The sequence below is a fragment of the Ptychodera flava genome, chromosome 11 (genome assembly GCF_041260155.1).
Source record: "Ptychodera flava strain L36383 chromosome 11, AS_Pfla_20210202, whole genome shotgun sequence".
In the NCBI taxonomy this organism is placed as follows: domain Eukaryota; kingdom Metazoa; phylum Hemichordata; class Enteropneusta; family Ptychoderidae; genus Ptychodera; species Ptychodera flava.
In genome coordinates, this window is record NC_091938.1 from 4467657 (window position 1) to 4494573 (window position 26917).

The following is a 26917-nucleotide window of genomic DNA, read 5'->3' on the forward strand; positions in this document are numbered from 1 at the left end:
CAAGATCAGCACCTGAGCATTACTATCCTGATAAGCAGTGATGTTAAGACGAGAGTCCGTTCTGGTCGTGGCTTTCATATCCCCAACAGACAGAGGAAGGCGCTTCCTCTTACCCGGCGGAATTAATTGAGGGGGCATGGTGCGACGATTACGGCGATTAAAACTCCCGACCATGTAGATCCCGGTCTCCATCAGCTCTCTAGCAGTAACGACCGTGCTAAACAGGCTATCACAGAATAGGCTGTGATTATATCCACAGAATGGCTGGACCAGCTCCATCGTAATTCTTTTCACCACACCTCGCTCCTGCCGTCTCCCATCAGTCCGATCCCGAAATTTCACACCTAGGTACGGTGCAAAGTTAGCGATGTATGCAGTGGTGGAGTCGCACAGCTGCCATATCTTGAAACCGTCTCGATCAGGCTTATGCGGTAATCTCTGCTTAAATTTAGAACGGCCCTTAAATCGCACCATGCCCTCGTCGATGGAGATCTCTCTACCCATCTTATAATTATTTACGCACCTGTCAACTATGGGCTCCATCCATGGATTGATTTTATAAAGGGGATCCTCCTGACACCGACGTCGGCGGCGTGCCTCATCAGGATCACGACGTGGATCGTTCTCTGGGTCTGCCAGATGAAAGTATCGCATACATGTAAGCTGCTGAAAGCGACTGCGGGTAATCACAGTAGAAATACCCTGGTTTCTCAGAAAGGGATCGCTAGACCAATAATCCTCCACTGATGATTTACGGTCGATACCCATACAGACTAAGGGGTGACGTCAAAAGATCGATGTTAGAAAAAAAACTTAATTGCTTAAGTTTGGGGGTGGGGGGTTTTTGGCCAAATTAATTTCTGTGCAGTCAAAAACGATTTAACGTTTTTAACGTAATTTTGGCAAATTTTACGATTTCAAGGCTGTTTTTTGTACGCTAAAACCGATCCAGTCACCCGTATTTTTGTTACTTTATAATGGTTTTCAATTTTTATTCAATTCAACGGTACATTGGTACGTCGTTTGAAAGAATAAGTACAGGGTATGAGTCCGCAATGTTTTTCAATTTTAGGTCAGTTAAGTTAGAAGGCGGGTGGGGGGGTCTGAGGCCAAACTTAAGCAATTAAGTTAGATTTATTATGTTGAACTTTTGATGTTGCCCCTAAGACGCTAATGAACGCCTGCACCTCTCGGTAGTCAGCGTTACGCCAGTATTTATCTATTTTCCTAGCGATATATCGCTGGTGGAATTTGGCGTATTTATTAGTCTCGTCCTTGGCCAATCTGATCAGTGTAGCTGGAATAAACTTAAAAAAGTAATCGAGCTCACGGGAGTGGCTGGGCAAGGTGAAAGTCGGTCCTCTCTCATGGTCAAAATCGGTCTCCTCAAATATATTAGCATCGGTAGTCTCCGACATACGCCAGACAGGAGGGGTGTCGTCCTCCGCCAACACAGCAGCAACGTCATCATCGTCGTCAGAGCTTGCCTCACCTACATACTGCCTGTCATAAAAGTCATCGTCCTCTGCCGCATCCTCGTCAACCTCCGAGTCGGACTCAGCGGTGATATCACCGTCGTCTGGGCGTCTGGGCCTGAACTCGCCCGTAGCGGCATCAAGGATCATATCTGGCTCAAAATCAGGTGGGCTATCCTGATAACGAACCCTCCGCACTATCTTTTTCGGCGGGGACATCGCAGCACACGAAACTATGGCAGGAGCGGGCTGGGCAGCCTCTGCTGATGACGAGGACTCAAGCTCTTTCGCACTGGGCACAGGAACCTCTCCTGACGCAGGATGAGGGCTCATGGTGCACGCAACAGGTGGTGTCTCTCCCGGAGCAGCCGGGGGAGAACCAATGGCATCAGCCGTTCTGTACTCACTGTCTCACTAGCAGCAGCAGACGTAGTCTGTGCAGGTGAAGTATCTCCCACAAGAGCAGATGTAGTCTCTGCAGGTGAAGTAGTCTCTCCCGGAGCAGCCGGGTGAGAACCACTGGCAACCGGTGACCCGTCATCATCCTCATCGGCAGAACGATCGGTCTTACGTTTACGCTTACCACTGGGTTTTTCAGCTGGAGATAGCTTCGCCTTACGGGAGCGTTTCTTGCCCGACTTCTTAGAACGTTTACTAGGGACATCACAACGATCGCTACCACTACCGCCCGGAGACTCTGCATCTTTGAGCTTCAGTCGTCTGCTCGCCTTCAGAAAACTTTTGCGGTCCGTCAAGCTCATGTCTGGAACAGTGTCGACAGACTAGCAGGTCCCTCCCTTTTAAAGCCACAGGGAAACAAAGCCCTGGACATGATTGGATGCAGGGGTGTTAATATATGCATCCACCTGTTATTATAATGGACCTACGGCAATCAGTCCACCAACCGGCGCTGACATTCCTACCCGTCATGTAAATTGCCTGTCCGCACCATTTGATATGCTAATAATACTCATTTGCGATGCAAATCCCTCGAGCACTTAGCATAACATAGTCAATGTCATTAGCATCTCAACTTGACATTCCGTCCAGCTGGGTACGTGGCATGCGCACCTGCCACCCAAGGACGTTGGCCCAAGCCCATGTTTAGTACAGGTGGGAAACCCGTCTCTTTAACCTCATGTCCCTTCTAAGTACGCCTGCGCAGGGCGTATTGTCATCCAAGTCGGTGACAAGCCAACCCGACAGATCGCCCATTAAGCAGTAATGGACTGGCCGTCTCGTTCTTGTACGGCAACGAACAGTGCTTCAGCGGCTTGTTTAGGTCATAACCGTCGCCTGCCGAGCGGCTTACCCAACTAAGGCGGTCAAAGATGAAGGATGCCAAAATTGTCAACAGCTGTCTCGGCCTCGTCCGTTGGGCAAACATGGCTCCTTCAAATAACGTGGCCAGCACGTCTACGTCATCAGCGGTGATGACGACCCGTCATTGACGCCCGAGTGCGTAAAACTCGGAATATACCGACAGGTACCTCTACCTGAGTCGGTCATACTACGGTATAAACCAAACCAGGTCTGCCAACTCCCGTTAGACTCGGCCGTTAGCCGAACTTCACAGGGACAACATAGGCGTAACAAGTCGGTGAACAACGGTTCACGCACCTAACCGCAGCCGCCAAGTCGGTGAACAATGGTATCAAATTTTGAGGCCATGTTCGTGAATGGCAAGGCTGAGGCAGTGTGTTTCGTTGCACGGCTTGAACGTCTAGAGCCAAGTGCAGCCGACAACGTCCGACATCTGAGTGGGTAGTCTTTTCGAGAAGGTAACAAGTCGGTTAAAAGCGGTGGTTACCCTTCACAAATGTCGCTCAAGTCCGTTCGGATCAGTTCCATGTCAGGGACTAATCAAGCCGAGTCCGTCAAATCCGTCCGCACTTCCCGTCAATCAGGACCAAGTCCGTGATTTTCGTCTCGCACCATTGGCAAAAATTGCACCGCCAGCTGAGGCGGTCTTAGGCGGTTGCCTTACAGATTAGCGTTGCCGAGACGGTCAATTTCGGCCGCAATCTATGTAGTGCCTCAGAGCCAAGTTAACCCAAACTCCGCTAGAATACGTCAACGTGCTAACCTGCCAAGTACGCTACTCGTCCCCCCCAAAAAACCAGTCCCCCACCGGGGTGGGGGACTGGCTGGGTAGCTTCCGCACCTTTCCCTGTCGTTGGACTCTCTGTGACCCCATTTCGAGAGCAAACGCCGTTCCTCGCCCAAAACCTATCCTCGAACGACCCCTAGCGCGAGCAAGGGTTTGCTACACGTAGTTCCGTCGACTAGGCAGGAAAGGGGGTACCAAAAAGTAGCCCGATTTCCACCGCCTTGGCAGGATAACAGCCGTGGCTGCTCAGATTCTAGCTACACCGAATTTCAAGCGGATTTTCACCGACTTGGCAGGAAAAGGGTTAATGAAGCTGACAGTAACTTAAAGGAAGAAATCAAAGCAAAAGATGAAAAAGATATCAGAAGTATAATACAAATCACCAGTGAAGTAAGTGCCGAGGAGACCAGCTTTACAACAAGACGACTTGCGAAGAAAACAACTGTAGAAAATGGTGGAAACACTGCAATGCGACCCCTACTCGTAAAATTTGAAAAGGAGCAGGATAAAATAAAACTCATGAAAAATTTAAGAAGATTAAAGGGTAGTAACTACAACATATCTATAAAGGATGATATGTCAAAAGAAGATAGAAGCAGAGACAAGGAATTGAGATCAGAAGCATACAAAAAAAACCCAGGAAAACTTGGACCCTCAAGTGTTTTATACAGTGCGAGGCGAACCATGGAACAGAAAAGTTGTCCGAATAAAAAAGAGGGGAGAAAACATTACAGTTTAACGATATGGTCATCCAATGCCGATGTTCTTACTTCAGCCAAAATCATCGAACTTAAAGCCAAAATTAACTCTGCAATTACCAAACCAGACATTATAGCTATATCAGAGGTTAGACCAAAGACACGCAATATGGAAATTAACTTAGCTCTATACGGCATCGATGGATATGAATGTGAGCATATAAATATCTTGGAGAAGATTGGCAGAGGAATGATCATCTATGTAAATAAGGATTTAGACTTTTCAGTTATCGATATTTCTACAATGGTAAATACAGATATCAACGAAGCTATAGTATTGGAAGTGAAACTTTTGAAGGGGGATATTCTATGTTTTTGTTCCATTTATCGAAGCCCAGCTTCTACAACAATAAACAATAGCAACATTAATGATCTGATTACCAAGCTTGCAGACAATCGCTATTCTCACTTAATAATCACAGGAGATCTAAATTATAGGAACATTGACTGGCAAATTGGCAAATGTGCGACAAGTGAAAACAGTGAAGACTTTAAGTTTCTAGAAGCTGTACGTGATAGTTATCTATTTCAACATGTAACTTCGCCGACAAGCAGGTATGTAAGCGGTCTGAAATCACCAAAGTGCGCCGGCAGTCTGCGCCGGCGCATTTCAAACTGCGCCCCCATTTTGCGCCGGTATATTGCGCCGCCCAAACTGCGCCCTTACTCTGCGCCAAAACACTTTCTTCAAGTGTCACAACATCGAGTAGTCGCACTTGCGTAGCAGGACGCTTTAGCAGTGTAGACTGTAGATATTAATATTAGTGCCCTAAAAAATGCAGCTCGAAAAATGACGTGAATTTGTTTTGGGACTACGCACATACGTACGTGGACCAATGGAGGTAGTTAGCGGACGGTACCATAAGTTACTTCTCAAACAGGAGCTTGCAGTAAAGAAATTTTCTTTCAATAAGGTGTGAAAATATATCTTTCGCCAGTAAGATTTTCGACATGTTTTCAGAATGGAGTCTCGGAGGTACGAGACCATGTTATGTTTGTATGGGACGGATTACACTCACTTGGCGGTATCGTGAAAGGACATGGCTTCAGCAGCAGTCAAAATTTGTGAATTTTGCATCGCCATTAAAGGCCAGGGACTTGATACCCGGGATCAAGTTAATCCCTTTCACCTTTGACATTCACGGACGGGATCGAATGTTTATGTCTATGTAAATTACGGTCACGATTAGTGTGCACTGGAGGTTGTACACAGGCCAATGTGTTGACATGCAAACAACAAATTATACGACATGAATATAACGGCAAGACCAGTATACATGTACAGAGAAACAACGTTTCATGAAGCCCACAATGCTTGTAGCAATAACAGGTGTACTTCAACAGAAATGACAAAGGTACAGTCAATCCACGACGCCGCTGCAACTGGCGTTATTACGTTCCGAATTCGGCTTACCCGGGGCTCTGGCTGCAACTGTACAATTATTGCAGCTAAACGACAGCATAGATGTCGTGCCATTGCCAAGATACTCTGCTATTTCCGATCGTTTCGTCTACAGAACTACTAAAAACTCTCTCAATTCGAAAAGAAAAAATAATTATAGTTTGAAATCGGTGCATTAATTTATATTTATAAAAATAATAAAATGTGACATCACCGATCATCAGAAACGTGGTGTTGAAGAACATATTTTTTGAACAGAAGACTACGGCGACCATTTTCTGTAAGTATACATGTAATCTAACTTTAGCAAACTTGCGAGCCAAACATCCGAAGAGTAACGTCAATATTTTTGGTTTTGTTCTACTCATGTTATAAAATAAGTCAAATTTCGGGAAAATATCTGTACATTTTTGATATCTGTGCAGCGCAAATGTGTAAACCGACCCTGCATTTATCCATCCTAAAAGACCATGATCAGTTCGCGACTGCATAAACCCCTCCCCTCCCCCTCTCTCTCTCCCCCCCCCCCCAAAAAAAAGTTTAACCATTTGATGTTTTATTTTGCCGACATTTATTTAACGGTTCACGATCACCGCTCAATGTTGATGTCGATTTTGATTTACGAAGTTTCTTCGTAACTAGAGACATGTCACGGCCTGGAGCTAGTTTTCACTATAAAAACATTCTGTTAACGTTTTTGCTTCCGAATGGAGGTGACAGGTGACTTCGTGCGTAAAATATTGAATGGCAATATGAATTTCCCCGTTAAGAAAGTCTATGACTTTCAAACTAGTCGTACAAACAACAATAAACATAGCGGAGCAACGATACCGACGTATTTTTTTTCCTCGACCTCTGATGAGAGCGACTAGCTCGCTGAAATTTTCCAACTGGTATTGGTAAGTATTTGGCTTTTCCTCGTGTGCTGGGTTATGTACACGTAAACTAATTATACAAAAGTTGTATTCACTGTAAATCAATAAGCCTTTCGAACACGAAAGATATTCGGATATCTGAACCTCAACATCGGTTACGCAGCTCGAAAGTTATCATCCGAAACAGGACAGGAACATTGGTCAAAGCCGGATTTCGTATGGTATGATAGTTATGGAAACAGGCGGCTCATTGTTAGAAAGCATGCAATGCATGATGCTCCCTAGCTTGGTCCTTGGATTGTTGCTGCCTTCCGTCTCGCCCCTATCATCCACCGTCAATTGTCTAACAATCAGAGGGTTCAGTCACATGTGTCTTCAAATTTTGATACATTAATTCTACCAATCATCAAGCACGGAACACATCAAAAAACAATGGTCGCGGCTACGGGTTCAAGGACGTTCACAAGGAGAAATTGTCGCAGAATTGTTATGACTAGCTTTATGGAGAATATTGGCGATCAGCGTATGGTCGCACATCGAACCGACAAGTGTACGCCAAGACAAAAATATGATGTCCGAAGTTTAGTTTTGTTTTATTTAACTGAGTCATCGCCTTTGTTATCGCCTAAACATCCTCGGGTTTTGTTTTTTTTTCGGGCAGACTGCAACATGAATATCTTCCCAATGCATAGAGTGCGGCCGTTCATGCAATCATAGACTCATGTGCTTTGGCAAACGGGCCAAGTTTTTGTACGTTGGTTAGAAACTAATGACAATATAGGTGAAGATGTTACATTAGTCAAATTAGGACAGAGTATTGAAGATTAAATTACTTTCATCGATCGACAAAGAAGAGAAAGAATGAGTCGGTGAATATAGAATCATAGACGGGAGAATCGAGGGTTTATGATCAATTGGGAACGAACATATTGCGATTAATTGACTAACACAACCAGAAAGGAAATTTTATTCAACTTTGAAAAAAAGTCACCGCCTTTCGTTGGCATAGGATTCCATGGCAATGGACCAACACATAATGTCGTTTGGGTCCTCAAAAATCTTCTAAAAACGGCACGACGATAATAACTAAAATGAATGAACAATTAAAAGCCCGTATTTAAATGACACGATATCAGTTGTCGTTTCAGTTTTTTTCCTTTCTGTTAGATGTTGTAGAAATCAAACGGGAAATGCCATATTCTCGGTGCTCCGATTGATCCATCCATTGAGGTAAATTTCACTTCAATGATCCGCCCATGGATGTAAAAAAATAGATGATCCGCCTCAGTAAATATCTGAAGTTTCTACAGGAAATCTCTCGTCCGTTCACGGATCTTTTTTCGTCTTTCATTTTAGTTTCAAGTTTTTTATAGGGTAAGGAAGCTAGAAATCCATCAAAACATCGCTCCAGGGTCTATGATCAAAAGTATGAGCGCGTTTTGTCATCAGTTGTCAGCAGGTCGTTTTCCAAACCGCGACAGGGACTCGGAAACCCGCCATAGTGTCACAGGACGCTAGACCTAGATTGTATGTAATTGTGTGCTATCGTTTTGTCCGTTTCAAGGTAAATTGACTCTGAATAACCTAATCATGGTTGTGACTCCTGTTTTTGACATAACTATATAAATACCAATCGGGATTGAGTGTTCATGGCGTCCCCTTTCACTTCGACCAGCACTTTGAATCAGTCTGTGAATCGTACGTCCCAGCCCGATCAGTCTCTTGCTGATTTTTAAAACCTGGTGAATAAAGTTCTTCGTAGTCAGATATAATATTCTATTCTCCATTATGTAAAGATGAATGTCTCATTCATATTTTATTTAGACGAATATCTTGGTGTTTAGAAATAAGTGTGTTGCAATAATTTCCATCGGGGACTTCAATGATGAATTCACTCAGCGGTTCGCTCATGATACACAGCACTGTACTTCCATGGAGATCGTATCGCTGTTTTAGCAATCACTTTGATCGTAAGTTTTCATTCGACCAAAGTGATGAAATAAATGCTGACAAGCACTAACTATGTACAGACCGAGTTCACTTCACATTCTCACTATCGCTCGCACTTTCAAAGTGAGCACGTACACTTCAAGCCCTCACATTCGCTCTCCTAACTTTAGCCTCGCACTTGTCGATTTCCGGTACCCTTACATACCTTACGTCAGGAAGTCAGTCGTAAGGACGGTCGCATTTGCTGTTTGCACGTTAAATAAGAGTCTCAGACCCGGTCTCAAATTCACTCGCAAATGTACATCACAAAGCGAAATTGGAGTCTCAAGTTCAGTCGCAAACGTGATCGTACTTTGACTCTTCTATGAACTGAGAGTCTCAGAATCAGTCGCATTCCTTATCATTTGGGGTCGTCAGGAGTTGGAAGTAGCAATTATTGGGCGATTCAAAGGTCGCAGAATTAGAGCAAGAATTACGGTCCACGAGGTTCCGATCAAACAAGGAAAGTATGGAGTGTCCGGTTTACGGCTGCACCGCCTATTCAGACACTGAGACAGCTAGGACACTCTCGCCATATACTGAGTATAGAGTTACCCTACGAAACGTATAATGGCAGAGATATTTGGCCATCGAAATAGTTTGAGAGTAAAATTTAGCGTCTTTTTTAACTGTGAAAGTATTTACCGACAAGGTTCGGGTGGAAACTACAACAGATTCAAAGGTCGATTTACGATGCAAATGACACTCGACTGCCGAGTTACCTTCGCTCTCGGGTGATGTTATTTCATACTTCACATACGTGTCGGAAAAAATTACTCCCATCCTCCGCATTTTAGCGACACATTTCACCATATTCCCCACGAAAAACATGAATATTTCTTTGAAATCGCCTGACTAAACCAAAATAGAATATACCGTGCTTGACATTGAAACTTCGCAATGGCGCGGCGCAGAGTAAGGGCGCAGTTTGGGCGGCGCAATATACCGGCGCAAAATGGGGGCGCAGTTTGAAATGCGCCGGCGCAGTTTGCAGGCGCACTTTGGTGATTTCAGACCACTTACATAGCTCCGACAAGGGGCAGAGGATCAGACAAGCCATCCTTGATAGACCTTGTTCTCTCAAATGATGAAAGCATTGTTGACCATGTAGCAATTGAAGCTCCACTAGGTAAGAGTGACCATGCGATACTGTGTGTTAAACTGAACGTCTCTCACAAAATCAACAACAGTAAAACCTCCAGAAGAAATTATGATAAAGGTGACTATGGGAAATTGAAGGAACTACTGAACATAGATTGGGAGCAACTACTAAACAGTCATGGGGACAATATTGATAACCAATGGCGGGAATTTAAAACAAAAGTGAAAGAAGCGGAAGAGAATTGCATCCCACTGAAACAAAGTACTAACAGGATAAAAGGGCGTGTTCCACTTGACCATAAAACTAGAGCAAAAATTAAAAGAAAAACTAGACTATGGAGGAATTACTTACAAACAAAGGACCAAGAAGTTTATAAGGAATACTGTAAACTGAGAAATAACATAAGAAGATTGACCAGAAAAGCTGTTAAAATATATGAGAGCAGCTTAGCTAAACAAGTTGGACAGAACCCAAAGAAATTTTGGAACTATGTCAATACTAAAACAAAAGTAAAGAGTGGAATACCTCATCTATCGAAGAGTGGTGACGAAAAAGGAGATCTGACCATTAATGAAGTTGAAAAGGCTGAGGTACTCGCAGACTTTTTCTCAACTGTATTTACCAGAGAACCAGCAGGTATTTGGAAACTACCAAATCCAATAGCACCAACTTCTCCAATGGCATTCAGCTTTTCAGAAACAGATGTACTTAAACTACTTGAAAGGATCAATATTTCTAAATCACCGGGACCTGACGAAATTCACCCAAGAGTTTTAGCAGAGGCAAGGGAAGTATTATGCAAACCATTGACTCTCTTATTTAAGGAAACAATTAGACTCTAAGCTGTACCAGATGAATGGAAAAAGGCCAATATCACTGCACTTCATAAAAAAGGGAGTAAAGTAATAGCGGGCAACTACAGACAAGTCAGTCTTACTAGTGTAGTGTGCAAGCTCATGGAATCTTTGTTCCGTTATTGCCTGATGGACTACCTGAAAGAAAATAAAATACTAAGTGACAGACAATTCGGCTTTGTAAAAGGTCGCTCTACTGTTCTACAACTTATTCAAGTAATTGATAAATGGACAGAAATCCTTGATATGGGTGGCTGTATTGATGTCATTTATTGCGACTTCATGAAGGCGTTTGATAAGGTACCACATGGAAGACTACTACAAGTATTACAACAATATGGTGTGTGTAAACCAGTGCTGGCTTGGATAGAACAGTTTCTTCTGAACAGAAAGCAAAGGGTAGTTGTCAATGGGAAGCATTCACCTTGGCATGAAGTACTTAGTGGTATACCTCAGGGAACAGTTCTTGGACCAGTTCTTTTTGTGATGTATATCAACTCACTCCCAGAAGTGATAACAAATTCTGAGATGTTCCTATTTGCGGATGACACTAAAATTTTCAAAGGTATCTTTAAAGAAGATGACTGTTGTAAACTACAAGAAGACTTGGATGCAATGTGCAATTGGACTCATCACTCACTACTGAAGTTTCACCCAGACAAATGTGTCTCCATGAGAGTCGGGAAATCACACTTAGATAGGAAAGACTATACTATGGGCCAAGATAGGCATATACTTCGGCGTACATCAGTTGAAAAAGACATAGGTGTATATATAGATGAAAATCTCTCCTTTTCGATGCATCTCAGTAACAAGGTGAATAAAGCCAATTCGATCATGGGACTCATAAGGAGGACATATGAATATTTGGATGAAAAGTCTTTTCTTTTACTCTATAAAGCTCTTGTAAGACCCCATGTTGAGTATGCAAACCAAGTATGGGCACCTATCCTCAGGAAACAGGAAATAGAAGTAGAAAACGTTCAACGCAGAGCGACAAAATTAATACCAGGCCTCAAAGATCTCTCCTATGAAGACAGATTACGAAAACTAAACCTACCCACGCTGAAATACAGACGCGTCAGAGGTGACATGATAGAGTTATACAAAATTCTAACTGGGAAATATGACAGTGAAGTATCCAACTTCATCCAACTACATAGATCAGCTCATGGCACCAGAGGACACCTGTACAAAATCAACAAACAATATACCAGGCTCAACATCAGGAAATATTCATTTATTCATAGAAGTGTGGACTTATGGAATAGTTTACCAGAAGCAGTTGTGACAGCAAAATCAGTACAAGTGTTTGAAAACAGACTGGATAAATTGTGGAAATATCAACCCTTTAAATTTAACATAAATGAGGATTTACCTACTCGACAAAACCGAACAGAGCTGACATTAGAGGCCTAATTAAGGCCTGTAGTCAGAAGAGAACCTGTAAGTACCTGTAAGTACCTGTAAACAGTAACAGCAAGTTCAGATTGAAAGCAAGAAATGGTTCGTCTGATTGGAGTTTCATTAATACATATATTGCTAATAAAATTGTCGAAAATTCCCAACATAGAGGAAAATTCACAAGTTTAAGCTTTACAAAAATTCAAATGTAATTGAGTTTTATATCATTTTTGAACGACAAACACCGAGAATAATGTTTCATCATGGGGATCAATTTCAACCAGCCGCGCCCCCCCCCCCCCCCCCCCCTCCGTGTAACTACCACTGCCACTGAACATCGTCGTTCGATTCTTGATTTCAAAAATACCACCAAGATGATCACAAGACATGAACTAAGTACGACTAGAATCACTCGAAAATCAGGTGTAAAATCTTTCAGAGAACGTGTCAGAGTGGAACCACACGCAACGCCAGGATCAATGTCAACACGTCGGCCAACATGGCCGCCGCCATATTGGAATTTATGCAATGTGAACTCGATCGCGATCGTGATCTTACTCGGACAAAAAATAAGATCATCGTTGTAAAATCATAATCAACCTCACTAGTCAACTGTTTCTTTTGTTTCTTTCGCGGTCCATTTCGTTGATCAAAGCATGGGAATGTGATCAAAGGCCCCGCTAGTGCTACATCGCCTACCTCTGTGAACACTTGTCCTCGATGTATACCGAGTAAAGGTATTTGTTGGTCGTAATAGTCGATGTAGAATGAAAACTTGTGAACAACCCAGCCGATTCTTCTATTGTTTTAACGTTCCTCTCAACACTTACGGACAACTTATCGGACGCATACCATACTTCACACCTTCCACTCTTTCACCAGGTTGAAAGTTACAGTGAGCGCTAATGTGTAGACAATGTATGCAACAGCTGGTAGCTACGCAGAGCGCTAGCGTGTGAACTAAAGGATGGCGGGAATATTTTAAAGCGTAGCGGGGAGAATCAAAGCGTAGCAGGGACAGGCGAAAACGTAGTGGGACCGCTACGCTAAAATGGCCTGGGGAGAACACTGATATTGTATAACTAGAAAGTGATATATAAAATGATACATATTGTGAAAATGATGCATGAAAAATGGTTGTTAGGACCTCAGAAAAGTCCTTGATGATTGCTGAAAAAGTCCTGGAAAGGCCTTGAATTTTAAGTGAGTTTGAATCTATGGACTATGGCTCAGGGTACAATTCATAAAATAGAATGCCATAGGGCATTTTCTGACAGTTGTTCAGTGTAGTTTTGTTCTTGATTAAGCTTCATTGGGTATGGATGCTTATACTGGTATGTAATTTATAACTCAGAATGTCAGTCACCTCTACTCATTCTCTTGACCTCATCCCTATACCACCATCTCCCATCCAATTGAACCTTTGTCAGCTGGATCAAGCTGGTATTTGCACTGTAATAAAAGCAGGATTTAGGTAAATTATTGTGAGGCATTTTTGAAGAAGTGTAGTTTACAGAGATTGCTGATGTGAAACTTGGTGCTATGATTTTAAAATGGAGCAAGCTTTGATAAACAAAGTCACTATAAAAGTCCTTCTGACAATATCATACACAAATTTATTTCAAATATTACCAAGTAATATCAGTGTCCATTGTGAACGCAGACTCAAACTGCATGTGGTACTCGGGTATGAAAGCAACTGTATGCTGTAACCAGAAGTAAAATTGGTAGAGATTGAAATTTAACATCTGAAACGTTCGTAGAGTTGTTTCTTTGTTTGTGTCTCTTTCCTCTTGTAGCCTTTCATGATCAAAGAGTTCAAAGAAGTACAGAAAGTATCGGTGTTGTACATTATTAAATCTTTTCAGGATCTTCTGTTTGTAAGTCAGTATCTGAATCCATAGCACGTGTAAATTTTCCCCAACTTTCTTCATTTGCAGAGAATGTTGGCAACCATTATCCCACTGTCCTCACCAGTTGCAGTTTTTATATGGTCTTCCAAAGATATATCAACATAATCAATGCTATATAGAAAGATGACATATTTTCTCATATAATACATGTAACCAAGCTCATATTTCTGGATACAGTATATTTGTAGCCTTTCAAATTTTACTGTGTATCACAGCTTGTCGTAAGTTTCGAAAGTTGTGACTATCTGTGTTTGAAATTTTACTGTATACAACATTGCTTGTATTTCTTCCAGATACTGAAATGTAACACACGGCTTATTTAATTCGTAATAAATTGTGACAAATTGATTTCAAAACTGCATTTCCTAAGTTTTGTCTGTCCTCATATCAATTGGTGAAAGAATGTTGTATATAAAAATGACTCATTGTGTATTTCTGTTTCGTAATTCAGTCCACTTTGGAAGAAGTGGCACCACCATGGCGTCGGTCATCAGATGCAGATATCGTGAAGATGTTGACCCCAAAACATAGTTTCACAGCAGACATCTCAACTGCCAGCTTAGAATTGGATAAAGACACTCACTACTATGATGAAAGGGACTATCAACGTAAGTAAGATTGCAAATCCATAATTACAAATCTTGTACACATTTCTGTTTTCAGACATATTAAAACTCAATTTTACTTCTTAATTATTATCTGTCATTAAATAGTTTTTACAACTTCTTACTCTGTAAAGAGTTTGATCAGATAAAGGCATTTCTTATCTAGTATGATGAATAATTGCAATAATTTGGAACCAGCATTTTTGTATGACTTTCCAATCCCAGTGAGGAGAAAGGAAAATATACAGACATACAGGCATATGTACTTTGCAAGTATATTAGACGAAGTGCAGGTAACCTATACAAATGATGTATAATCTATACATTCTCAATGTATTTACGTCACAAATTGACATAACAATGTCACATTTCAATAAGAATTGATTTGTCACAATTCTTAGCATTGCAGTAGGCATTGCTATCTTTTGTTAAATAGCCATAATTCCTCTGTGTGTTTGATGTTTAGTTGTAAATTTCTCTTTGTGGTTGATTTTTAGTTGTAAATCAATAAAGTTCTTTTCATTTCTGACAGTAAATTTATATCCCCCTTTTTGCGAAGTTGAACACCAATTTTCTACTCAAGGTACCTCGAGTCCATAATTATCACAAATTTAAGTTCAAAAAATCTTGCATTGTTATGTGAAATTTTAATTTTTCAAAAATAAACACCCATTTATAGAGCACCAATGAACATTGAATCGATGACATTATCAAATCAAATGAATTTGTTGGAGATAGTTTAAACTGCAAGTACATTGAGCAGTTGGGTTACTTTTAGCTTAATTTGAAGATGGCAACTCAGAAACGTAACATATATTTTGTTCAGGTATGACTTGTCTTCACTTTCAATAAAATAAAGACAGACAGACAAGATTCTGTACTGGACACACTTCCCCTGTCAATCAAAGTACAGGATGTTACTGTTCTCCTTTAATTCCATATCACAGTGCATCGTAGAGAAAGTCTACACCACCACTCTCCATTTGGACACCACCATCGTTCTTCTGGTAAAATTTCCTCAAGGGGTTCGAAAGGCTCATACCTTGGAAGTTCATCTGGGGTCAAAAGCCTGCAGGGTGAATCATCAGCAAGATCCTTGGAGAAGAGCTTACCAGAAGAACCAGAGGAAGAAGAAGAAGCAGCTGATGAAACTGATGGTAGCAAACCAGTGGTAGGTCTTCTCTCTCTTATCATACAGAATGTGATTTCTGAAACTATGACATAAAACACTAAAACACATTTTGTACGAGTAATGGTAGATTTTAGAGACCTTTGCCATTGTTTGTGATATTGTAAGATCAAAATAGGAAGTCCGATCTAATAGCAGTACTTGTTCAATATAGGTGAGCACATTGTTCATTAGAGAAAGACAGGTCAGCACTTGGAAGTTAGCGTGACATGGTTCTTGACAAAGCGCTTGCAAGTATTTATTACGTTTAAATAATACTCACAAATTTGCCTGACTATGCAAAAAGTCAGGCAAATCTAACTTTAGTCGATTTTAGAGACCTTTGCCATTGTTTGTGATATTGTAAGATCAAAATAGGAAGTCCGATCTAATAGCAGTACTTGTTCAAGATAGATGAGCACATTGTTCATTAGAGAAAGACAGGTCAGCACTTTGATGGAGACATGAGGAAAGTCTGCAATGTTTTACAAACAGCAGATTTCACACCGTACTGTCTGTTTACACTTGGGTAAGCTGGCCACTAAAGTTTTAGTCTTTTCTTTTATCATAGGAACAGGAATTGAAATTTACATAGTAAGAAGTTGTCAAAACTATTCAATAAACTGATCTAATAAAATATCATGGGAAGGCAATATATTTAAGTTATTATCATGACAAGTAAGACAATTTTTGCATAGTCAGGCAAATTTGTGAGTATTATTTAAACGTTATAAATACTTGCAAGCGCTTTGTCAAGAACCATGTCACTCTAACTTCCATGTTTTCATGTTTCAATTATAGGTTATGTAAGAGATGCATTGATGACTATAATATTTCTGAATTGTAAAAGAATTTGACATTTATCTAAAGTCAAATTTTTGTGAATGGATCTGTCAATAATAAAAGCGATTACCGAGTTTAATTTCCTGTTCATTGATTGACAAGCCCTGAAAAGAATCATTAAAATGTGCAATTCTGTAGCTTGTTTTTTCATCCCTTCAACCCTCAACCCTTCAATGGTTCAATCAATGAGCCAGACTGCCATGAAATTATTGAAGAAACGTAGGAAGGCTTATCTTGAAATACATTTAAAGTCAACAATACAGCAATTTTTCTCATTGTCAATGAAGAACCACCTGTTTGGTGTTCCTCTTAATGGCCAACATCTTGCAAGTCTGTATAATATGTGATCTTTGTATCCAATTATGTTTTACAATTAGAATTTCAGTGCGTTTCTCCATTTCACTAAAATCCTCGTATCTAAAGATTGTAAAAGGCTTTTTTCAGCATAAAAGGTCATTGCAAATTGGTCACTGATACCAGCTATTATAAATTTTAACAGTTGGTGCCCTAATAAGGACCCCATTGAATGAATGTTGAAAATTTTATCAAAATGAATATCAAATCATTGTTATATAATGTAAGGCTCACCTGCACATGCAGGAGTACAATTTAAGAGCAACACACAGTGATAATGTAGATGAATCTACTACTGTACCAATCACAGTAAAGAGTTCACTGAAATCATTGTCATTTTGAACTTGGCAATTACAGCTCTCAAAACGACTCGAGTAGCAGACTGCACATGCCAATCCTCTGTGCAGAACACTGACTGTACAGGGTTCCTACGGTACCTAATGGAAATGCCCTCTATAAAATTGAAATTATGAAATTTTGTATCACTGGGGCAGTATGCCCCTGGCTAAAATGTTCATCACAGCTGTTATCAATGGATAGGAGGCTATAGGAAATAGAGAATTAATGGTTTGGGTGCAAGCATACATTATTAAATAAAGGTATTTTAAGTCATTTTCAATTAGCTGATGACAAAAAGAGCCTATTAGTGTTACAGCTGCCAATATTTTGTTCTTAGAATCCAAAGAATGCTTGCATAGAGGCTGATATGTAAATTATACAAAAGCTAGATCCAATCCCAGCAGGGCAGGTTGAATTCCCACTGGACATACAACGTATAACATTTTAAAAATGCAGACAACACTGTAGAGAAATAAAGTATATACATATATGTATGTATGAACAAAGGATGTGTACATATGGGAAGACTTGAATGTCTACACGTAGCATAATGGGATATCAGATCATGTTTTATAATGTCTTTATATTTTTATAACTTTTGCAGTTGGTAGAATCTCCCAAACTGATTGATGCTGGAGTTGCCAGCCGTCTTGACCGTGACTTAGTCTCGGTAATGCGTTTATCTCAGTACAATAGGCAGGCTGAAGTTAAATTGTGTGGTGTTCATTAACTTGTTTCCCAGACAAGATCACCTAGTGTATTTTCAGAAATTACCATTCCACAGAAATGGGTCAGTTTTCATAGTGACATTGAGTTGATACTGGGCAAAAGCTGAAAAGAAATCCTTGATAATGTGGCAGTTCAACCATACAGGACATCATGACATTCACCAGAAAATACCGGTACACTTGACGAATGTAGATCATTACTTGATAAATACTTTAGACACCTTGTTTGTTTATCATTGCACTGAAATGTGAATACACAATTATTACATTAAAGGTTCCAGAACAAAAGACTCATAAAAACAAGTGGTGATAACATCACAATTACTTCCCTTTGTTACGGACTTTTGAACTGTGACATCACATGAAATTCATAAACCGTAGACTGAAGAACAATAGAATCTGATATTGAAGTTATTTACCAATACCACTAGTATGTACTTGATAGTTACTTCCTCACATAGCAGTGACATGCATTGACTTCCTGCTTTGAAAAATTTTTTTCCTGTGATGTCAAGGCTACTCCTAGCAGTATTAAAAATAAATAGTCTTAGTGATGTCAGGTCTTTTCTGAAGTTTTTGAAATAAAATTTCTGTAGCAGAAGGGAAGTCATATCCACAAAATTTATACAGAACTTCATTGAAGACCTAAAGCACTTTATTCTGAGAAATGTAATTTCATACCGGTAATTTTTTGTTCCACACCACTTAACAAATACTAGTCAATAATTTTTTCATTGGCTATTATTAATATCATCAGTTCCCGATCTTGTGTGTAGAGCACAAGTATATTGATGGTAAATCTTCAATTCAGCTGCCCATGAAAATACACTCGGTGATCTTTGTTCAAAATGTAATTTGATGGCTTAAGCAGGTCCAAAGTGAAGCGAATTGCTACTAACATTTACAAATTTACCAGAGGAGTGTGCCAAATTTCCAGCTGTTTGTATGGCTTGCAGCATCTTTAACAAAATCAATGGATTATCTGCATTGCTTGTCAGTTTGATGTTCATTTTCTGTGTGTCATTCAGGCAAAGTCATCAGGGAATGCCAGCATATCACGGATAAGTCTGGTTTTTATTGGTTTATCGTATAGTCGTGATTTAATATTTCTCTTTGCTTAAATTGCCTGGAAAATTTGGTCTATCAGCTTTTTACCGACAAAAACCAAGCACCGTATGAGATTGAGCCGTATGAAGAATTTGTCACTACCAGTAAAAAAAAGGAGAGATGTTTTTGAATTTGCTAATATGACATTCTAACTTGAAGAAAACCACCATCCAAAAGTTCACAGCCTGTGTACTAAATAAATCCCTGTTTATTTTCAAGAAGTATTAATTCATTCCTTCCATCAAATCAACTGATAGAAATGGTCACAAATTTCAGGATGTGTAGGTTTCAGTTGTTTTTCTATTTTCTAGCTTAGCTGTAACCTAAATGTACTTTAGGCCAGAGAAAAAAAAAATCTTGTTCATCGGATTTTTTGGACCAAGTTCCAGGAGCGGCGAGCGAAAATTTTTTTTTTTATTTTTTTTAGGCCGAAGGTAAACGCGGTTCTCTGGCATTTTTGCACAGATGCAGACAAGGCAAGATAATTGTTTCCCTTTTTACCAGAAATATCTCAGACAAGAAACACTGATACTGGTAACTGAATTCAAGACTATATTTCCCAACAATAACATAGGCCATTACATTCACAGTTAGTGTTTGCACAACATATTCTGAGTATTTCAACATTCTCTCAGAATAAAACTGAAATGTACAGCAAATCACTGAAATCCACAATTCAGTATTGTCCTTTAATATTGTCCTAGTGGGACCTAGCATCTGAGTTTTTTCATTTTACTTTGGCCCCATGTTTTGACCTCTTTACTACTGTCTCTACACAGTTTACACAATGGTCTAACAACACTGTACTGTGATCGGAGTGAAGTGAGTTATATAGTCATCATTCAGATCGTACTTTAACATCGACGCAACCATGTGTTTTGTCATTGCCGTAATTTTTTATACTTTCGATGCAATTTTCATTCAATCGGATGCACCGTCCATCTGCTGTCATGTCACGATCTTGTTGAACAAATCGCCGAATGTAATATCAGGACAAACACTGAATAGCGTCTTTAGAACTAACTGTTGGCCATCACGTCGAATGTTGGCGATCAAATTAATACTCATGATGTGACATGTACTAACCTTACCAAATCGACCCACTTTGCGTCGTGATTCGCCAAATTCAGACGTCACAACAACGTGTTGGCGGTCAACTAAGTCCGTACAAACACGTAGGAAGTCTCATTAAAAATCCCATGCCCGCGAAAACCCGACAAAGTGTAGGGCGCCACCAGCGGCAGTACTAAACATATTGTAATGCGGAAGTAAGAATTTGCCGCAATCAAAAAAAAAAAAAAAATTTCCAAATATGCCAAAGTAGAAGCGGCGATTCCGATGAACAATTTATTTTTTCTTCCTGGCCTTACATGGAAAAATTTTGACGTCATAGTGTGATGTACATCATTTAGAGATCTTTATCAAAGTACATTGATAAAAGTTAGCTGATCAGAGCACATGATATGACCAGTTTTATAGGTTGCAGAAGAAATAGGTGGAGATAAGACCATGACAAACCTTTGAAAGCAAAATAAATTGGGTGACTTGTAGAACACATTCATTTTCCACAATTACTATTTAGTATTCATTAATTTTGCAGTACAAATGAAATTGAAATGTCTGTTTGTCTAAATATAATTTGGCAATAGGGGCTTGCATAGGCACTGTAAAACAATTTTCATTGACTTGTAGATTATTTTCAGAAATCCAAGTTCTAAAATGAGGAAGCCAACTGCTGTTGCCCTGGATGGAATTAGCTATCTTCATTTTTGTTCAATGTGTCATTTGATCATTGCAAAAATTGTATTGTTGGGTCTTTAGCAAAATATTGATCTTGAAGAGCTTATTGCCTCTGGAATATCCTAGACCAAACATCCTATATTTCAGATGTTGAATATTCTGTATCAGTAAGTCAGTCATCCAGGCCATTTAACAAGTCACATTTATCCAAGAGTTCTCTCTGACACTGAATTACAAAAGTGAAATATGACACGTACAGGTAAATGGCTGATGCAAAGACATTGTTAGAAATTCCAAAATCAGATGGAAGAGTTCTAAATCTTGAATATAAGAAAAGCACAGTTGGTATTTCTAGTGTTTTCAAATCGCTGAATGAATTGCTTTCTTGAAATACTGAAAAATATCCCATTTGACAGTATTTCCCATTTCTTGACCTAAAATTTTCCGGTCAATTGTCTTGAACTTGTGTGTAACAGTTTTACAGTGTGCCAAGTGCAGATTGGTTGACAAAGAGTCGTTTTATAATTAAATTTTAATATTCTTTTAATTCTTTTTGGCTTCTGTGGCATTTCTCGTTATGAGTTTTTGCGTCTTCAAATATTCAAATATTAATCAAACTTGTAAGAGGTCTAAATTTTGTATTAAGTTTCAGAAAAGCACAAAAGGCTTGGCTCTGGAGCTGTGCTGACTCAGTCAGACGATGAGTTACTCTCTACCCCTTGTTTCAGTGCAATACTAACACTAATTTGCATCAAAATATTGCTCATGTTTTAGAGTAATTTCTTTTGTCCATAATACTCCTTTTTGTAAAATTATATTATTTTTATAGATGCTTATTATTGCAATATCTGTGTTACAAAACATGTAACTTACCTAGGCACATCTATTTTACATGAATATTAATTTCATTTGATGTTTCATATTTTTTGAAAAGTTCACCCTTGGAGGAGAACCTCTTGGTTCAGAAACAGCTGATGGAGAGGAAGATGAGCAAGAGACAGAAGGTTGGCTTCCTAGGTTGACCCCTAAAGAAAGCTCTACAGCTGAGTCTGAAGAGTCTGGCAGAGAAGAAGTTGTTGCCAAATGGGAGGTGGGCGACACAGAATTGAGGGATGAGACAGAGGAAAAAGTAGGAGAAAAGGAAAGTGATGTCAAAATTACTATTGATGAAGCTGAAGAGGAGGAAGAAGGCGACGAAGTTCCAGAATTGGGAAAAGTTGAGAAAAAGTCACCTACCAGACGGAAACATAAACATCGACGTCACCACCATCGACATCACCACAGACGCCACCACCATCACCATCCCAAGTTAGTATTTTTCCATGATTGTCTTCATTTGTGATGCAGAACTAAAATCTAATGTAGGACGAGAATATTTTTGCATTTTTGAAATATATCCAGGTGAATATAGAGAAAGGAATCATGGATGTACAGGCTGAGAAAACAGTCATTGCTGAAAAAAAACGACCTGTGATTAAATAAATGTACGTGTAATATAGAAAACAAAAATATGACTGATGCTGATTTCATTATTAAAATTTTTAAATATCTGTCAAAAGTTGACAAGATAATTACCTTGAGTTTGTTTTCTTGTTAAAGGCCAATGCCATCCCTTGAAGGTTTGTCTGAAGAAGGCAGAGATGAAGAGTTGTTGATAGCAAGTAAGTAGTCACAAAAGATGGTTTCTCTTTTCACCAACGAAATCCTTATGAGAGTGGTCAGTGTTCACGATTGTAAAAATTGTGTTATGAAGATTTTCTTTGATGTACAGATATACTATTAAAATGACTGTATATAAGAATCTTTCTGGATATCACTTTTTATCATCTTCATTGTGTTGTATGTTCAGCATCTATGTGTTGTTCTTTTCATATTGTTCTGTGTTCTTATCCACCCTTTGTTGTGTGTTCAATCATTCCAAATAAAACCAAAATTCACTTTGAAAATTCACGCACATCATGTTCGTACGTGTACATCACTCAATTCAGTTTCAATTTAAGAGGATAAGTACGTTTGTCAAATGTGGCCAATGGTTCAAAATTTTTCAAATTTAAACAAAATGTTATTATTTTGCAATTTATCAGACCTGTATTAACTAAATATTGGTGTTTGAGAGAAACATTCGGCTTCCAATGAAAATATTTCGAAATAGACACTAGGACAAGAATATGTCTATTAGGAATTTCTCATCATTTTAGTTTATGGTGCATGTTTTTGTTAAATGTAAATGTGTTTCCCATTGTCTGTATTTGTGATTTGTGTCAAATCGTCTTTTGTTTTCTCTTTTTTCTATCACTACATTCCGTCTTTTCCTACCTCAATTCCCCTTCCTGTTTTCATGGCTTCCTTTAAACTGTTAACATCTAATGTGACATCATCTGTTCTTCCAATATGACTTCCAGACCAAAATGCAGAGTTACTGGAAGACATTCAAGGTTCTGTATATTTCATTCAATTTTTAGTACCCGTAGCTTGTCTCCGTGAAAATTGCATGGTGGATCACAGCTTTAGTGTTGTAAACCTTTCTATCTCTGCTGTAACCCTGGACGTTACAAGCTCTCCCAGTCCCAGCCAATTTGCATTGCTCAAAAACCATTAACTAGTTGTACACCAAGTAATTCTAATTTAACCCACGTTGCTTGGCTGTTTATTTTTATGAATGTTTGCATCAAGATGTTGGTATGAGCATTGTTTTGTACCTCACAGAAATGTTGATGTTTGCATTGTGCTTTATAATAAGAACAGAAATTTTTCAACCAGTCTACCTCTTGTACAGGCAGCTGTCTGTGATTGAGAAAGGTTTTCACTGATACAGTTATTTCTTTACGTGAAATGTGTTTTCACTGGTAGGTTAACCCATTGGGCGTCAAAGTCAGTTCTTGTCACATTTATGAAATGCACAGCAGTCCAGCTTTTTTCAGAGTTTTGACAAAATTTTGATGAAACACTGTAGGCAACGAAATTTGATGTCTATTTGGTCCAAAATTATCAAAAAGATTACAAAAAAAATAATAGAAATTGGTAAAATTTTGCTCTAAAATTTTGGTGGGAAAAATTTCAACACTCAGAGGGTTCAGCAGTTTCACCAACTCAAGACACTTCAAGCGTGTACAATCACTTTCCAGGAATCAGGCTTAGAACCGCCATTTGTCAGCATAAATTAAAAATGGTAAAAATGTCTTTGCTGAAAACACTTATAATCTGCAACTTCTTGGCTCAGTGTACAATTCTTTCACTGCAGTTATAGTTTTGGTTTGGTATTGAATTTAAGATGGCAAGACTGTATTTATGTTTGCTCATCTCACATGTTTTACGTGCAAAAAGTTACCTTTTGAAAATGATCTTCTACAACAAGATGTTTTCTTCAGATACCAAAACCAAAACAACACTGCATTGGTATTGCCATAATTACAAATCCATGAAAAATCTCTGCACACCTTATGTAAAAGTGAAATCTTATAAAACATCTTGCGGTTACACATACGTATTTAAATTACAAGTGCACCATATTCCTCTGGTGTTTTAACCCAAACATTCAAGAAGCACTTTCATTTCTAACTTTATAATATGATTCTTAGCTTCAATGTTGGTTTTTTAATGGGACCGAAATTCCACATTGTCATTAAAAATATTGTCTATTTATATACCAATTTGAGAAATGCACCAATAAAGTTCTCAAGTTTTGAATAATTTTTAAACTGCAGCCAACATGATCCTGCTATCCAGTGCATAACATGGTGCTAAGTTAAAAAGTAAATGGCATTGATGGCAAAAAGTGACCATGTGGTGATCAACAATGAATATAGACATTAGTCCGTAGATTCAAAAACTTTAATGTTTCAGTAAACATAGTGGGCTTGTGATTGTCGTTTTGATAGCAGATGTGAAGTAAGATGAATAAACGAGGTGTCTTCAAACAATATAACACTCTCCCATGAAATATGAACCTAGTTCCGTGTAATTTAGATAAAGTTATGAAATTTACGAAATCAAAATTTATAACAGGATACTTGATTGGTTAGCTTGTGTATTTACATAGCACCATCACATTTTATCTATACAAATATGTGTAGAGATTGAGGTACAATGTACATCTGTAGCCGTTCAAACGAACAACAAAATGTCTGTCCTTTGATAATATTTTTGTCGTTGTTTTGTTTGATGGGTCAGTCATATTTGACTAACATTTGACATATACTGAACAAATGGTCAACAAACGTACCGTCAACCCTGCTTGCAGACACTACTGATAAAGAAAGCAATGACATAATTTGGGGATATTCTCCAGAAACATCTGCCAATGTCAGGCTAACCTTTTGAGTGCCAAAGTCAATTTTTGATGCCTTTATAAATTATACCCCGGTCAACTTTTTTCAGATTTCTGCGTAAATTTTGAAAAAAAACTTTAGCCAATGAAAAGTGATGTCTATTTGGTCCAAAATTATCAAAAACTTACAGAAAAATTCATAAAAATTGGTAGAATGTTGCACTAAAATTTTGGTGGGAAAAATTACAGCACTCAAAGGGTTAAAGCTACTTAAGTAAAACTGAAAATTCAAGTGTACAGATACAGTACAGCAAGGTTGCAAATGACACAATATACTTTAATTCAACTTCATGTTGGTTTTAGAAAGGTATTTCAATTTTCTCTGACATAAAAAAACAACTGTGACCGTGGTCTTACAAGTAAAATATAGGATGTGCTGCTTGTATCTGTGAGCGTAATATATGCTAGTGAAACTTCATTTCTGAAGCACAATAAATGGAAACTTGAATGCATTGATCAGGACAGCCATGTTACCAAAATGTTTGCACATCTTGGACACAAAGGCACCAGTAGCTAAAATGGCATTACAATAACACACGGCATGTCACAGATGTCTGCTTTTGTCAGTTCTATGACACATGTATTGAATTGAAATCTGAAGTAGCATACCAAAGCACACCATACCAACATTTGAATTCTCTCTGACACTTGTCATCCCAACATATTTTTCCAATGTTCAATTAAGGGTGGAACATATCTTTCTTGTTTCTGGAGCATTTGAAAGTACTATATCGAAACATAGTGAAAGAATAATTTTACAATGAAAGCTCTAATGAGTCATAATGAATGAAAATATCCTGCAAAAAAGTAATTATTAACCCTATCATCACAATGGTTTAGTCCAAACCCATTGTTATCAGTGGTGATTTTGAACCTGTTCACTGGAAATCAGGGGTGAACAGGTTATAGCTCTCGTATGATACATGACACACTTCAAAATGTGTGGAAACATTTCTGTGATTGAAGGGGCATTCCATCAGTACTTCAGAAAATTATGTCCTCCAGTAGTGTAGGGTGACAAGTACACAACAATGGACCGGAGCAAGCTGAGAGTTTTACAAAAAGTTCTCATTTGAATAGATATACTTTACCAAGTTTTCAATGACCAGTATCAAGATAACCATGATTTGTCTGAATGACCTCCGTGTACTCTGTCAAAAAAGATCATCTCCCAGTGATACAACATACCTTGTATGTTTGTATTCACTGTGTGAGTAAGATTAATTTGACATGTTCCAGTGACCTATGACCTGATCATGCTAGATCCATTGATAAGGTCAGCAGGAGCACAGCAACATACTAAACTGTGTATCAAAGTCTCAAAATTCTAAAAATTGTATCAAATCAGATTGCACTGTTCCTAGTATTTCCAATTTGCATGCCAAAACTATAGCATTTATTCACATCAGGTATCCAGTCGTTCCTAGATAATTTGCTGTCAGTATCAAATGAAATCTAAAATTTTAAGAAATCAGATATGGAATCAATAGAATTCTGCACATGCTTTCTGTGTAAAGCAAGCACTCCTTTCACAGTAGGAAGACCTGTCTTTTCCCTGTCATCTTACCACTGTCTTTTTCTTCAATTCTCTTCACTGTCCATATTTGTTTTTCATTTTCTTTTTGCCTGTCCATCTCAATATGTATATTTCCATGCCGCATGTTCAATATTTCAAGTCACAAAATTGACATGATACACCCTGTCAAAACAACATGCTGTTTTGTGGTCTTTTTCACTCAACAGATATTTATGCATTATTACCTGTCCACCACAGTGTCGCACATTGTATAGGATCAATCTGAAAATTCATAATTTGGCAAGACT

General features: G+C 38.9%; 1 protein-coding gene and 1 long non-coding RNA gene across 5 annotated transcripts in view; one reads left to right on the top strand and one right to left on the bottom strand.

The window, feature by feature from the left end:
• The window catches only part of LOC139143337 (band 3 anion transport protein-like), a 65410-nt gene that overhangs the window by 13705 nt on the left and 24788 nt on the right, over positions 1-26917 (top strand). Inside the window, exons 2-7 of one of the 4 annotated variants that reach the window (XM_070713572.1) lie at positions 14334-14490; positions 15435-15658; positions 17796-17861; positions 21701-22074; positions 22366-22427; positions 23169-23201. In XM_070713572.1, coding sequence (XP_070569673.1) covers positions 14334-14490; positions 15435-15658; positions 17796-17861; positions 21701-22074; positions 22366-22427; positions 23169-23201 — 916 coding nt within the window. The remainder of the gene's footprint in view (positions 1-14333; positions 14491-15434; positions 15659-17795; positions 17862-21700; positions 22075-22365; positions 22428-23168; positions 23202-26917) is intronic. The other 3 variants (XM_070713575.1, XM_070713573.1, XM_070713576.1) reach the window with 3 other exon arrangements.
• On the bottom strand, positions 15561-26299 carry LOC139143339 (uncharacterized). Its single transcript, XR_011554579.1, has 5 exons — positions 26185-26299; positions 23083-23185; positions 22342-22391; positions 22003-22122; positions 15561-15701 (listed from the first exon to the last, which is right to left on the bottom strand). It is a non-coding gene; the product is annotated as an uncharacterized lncRNA (long non-coding RNA).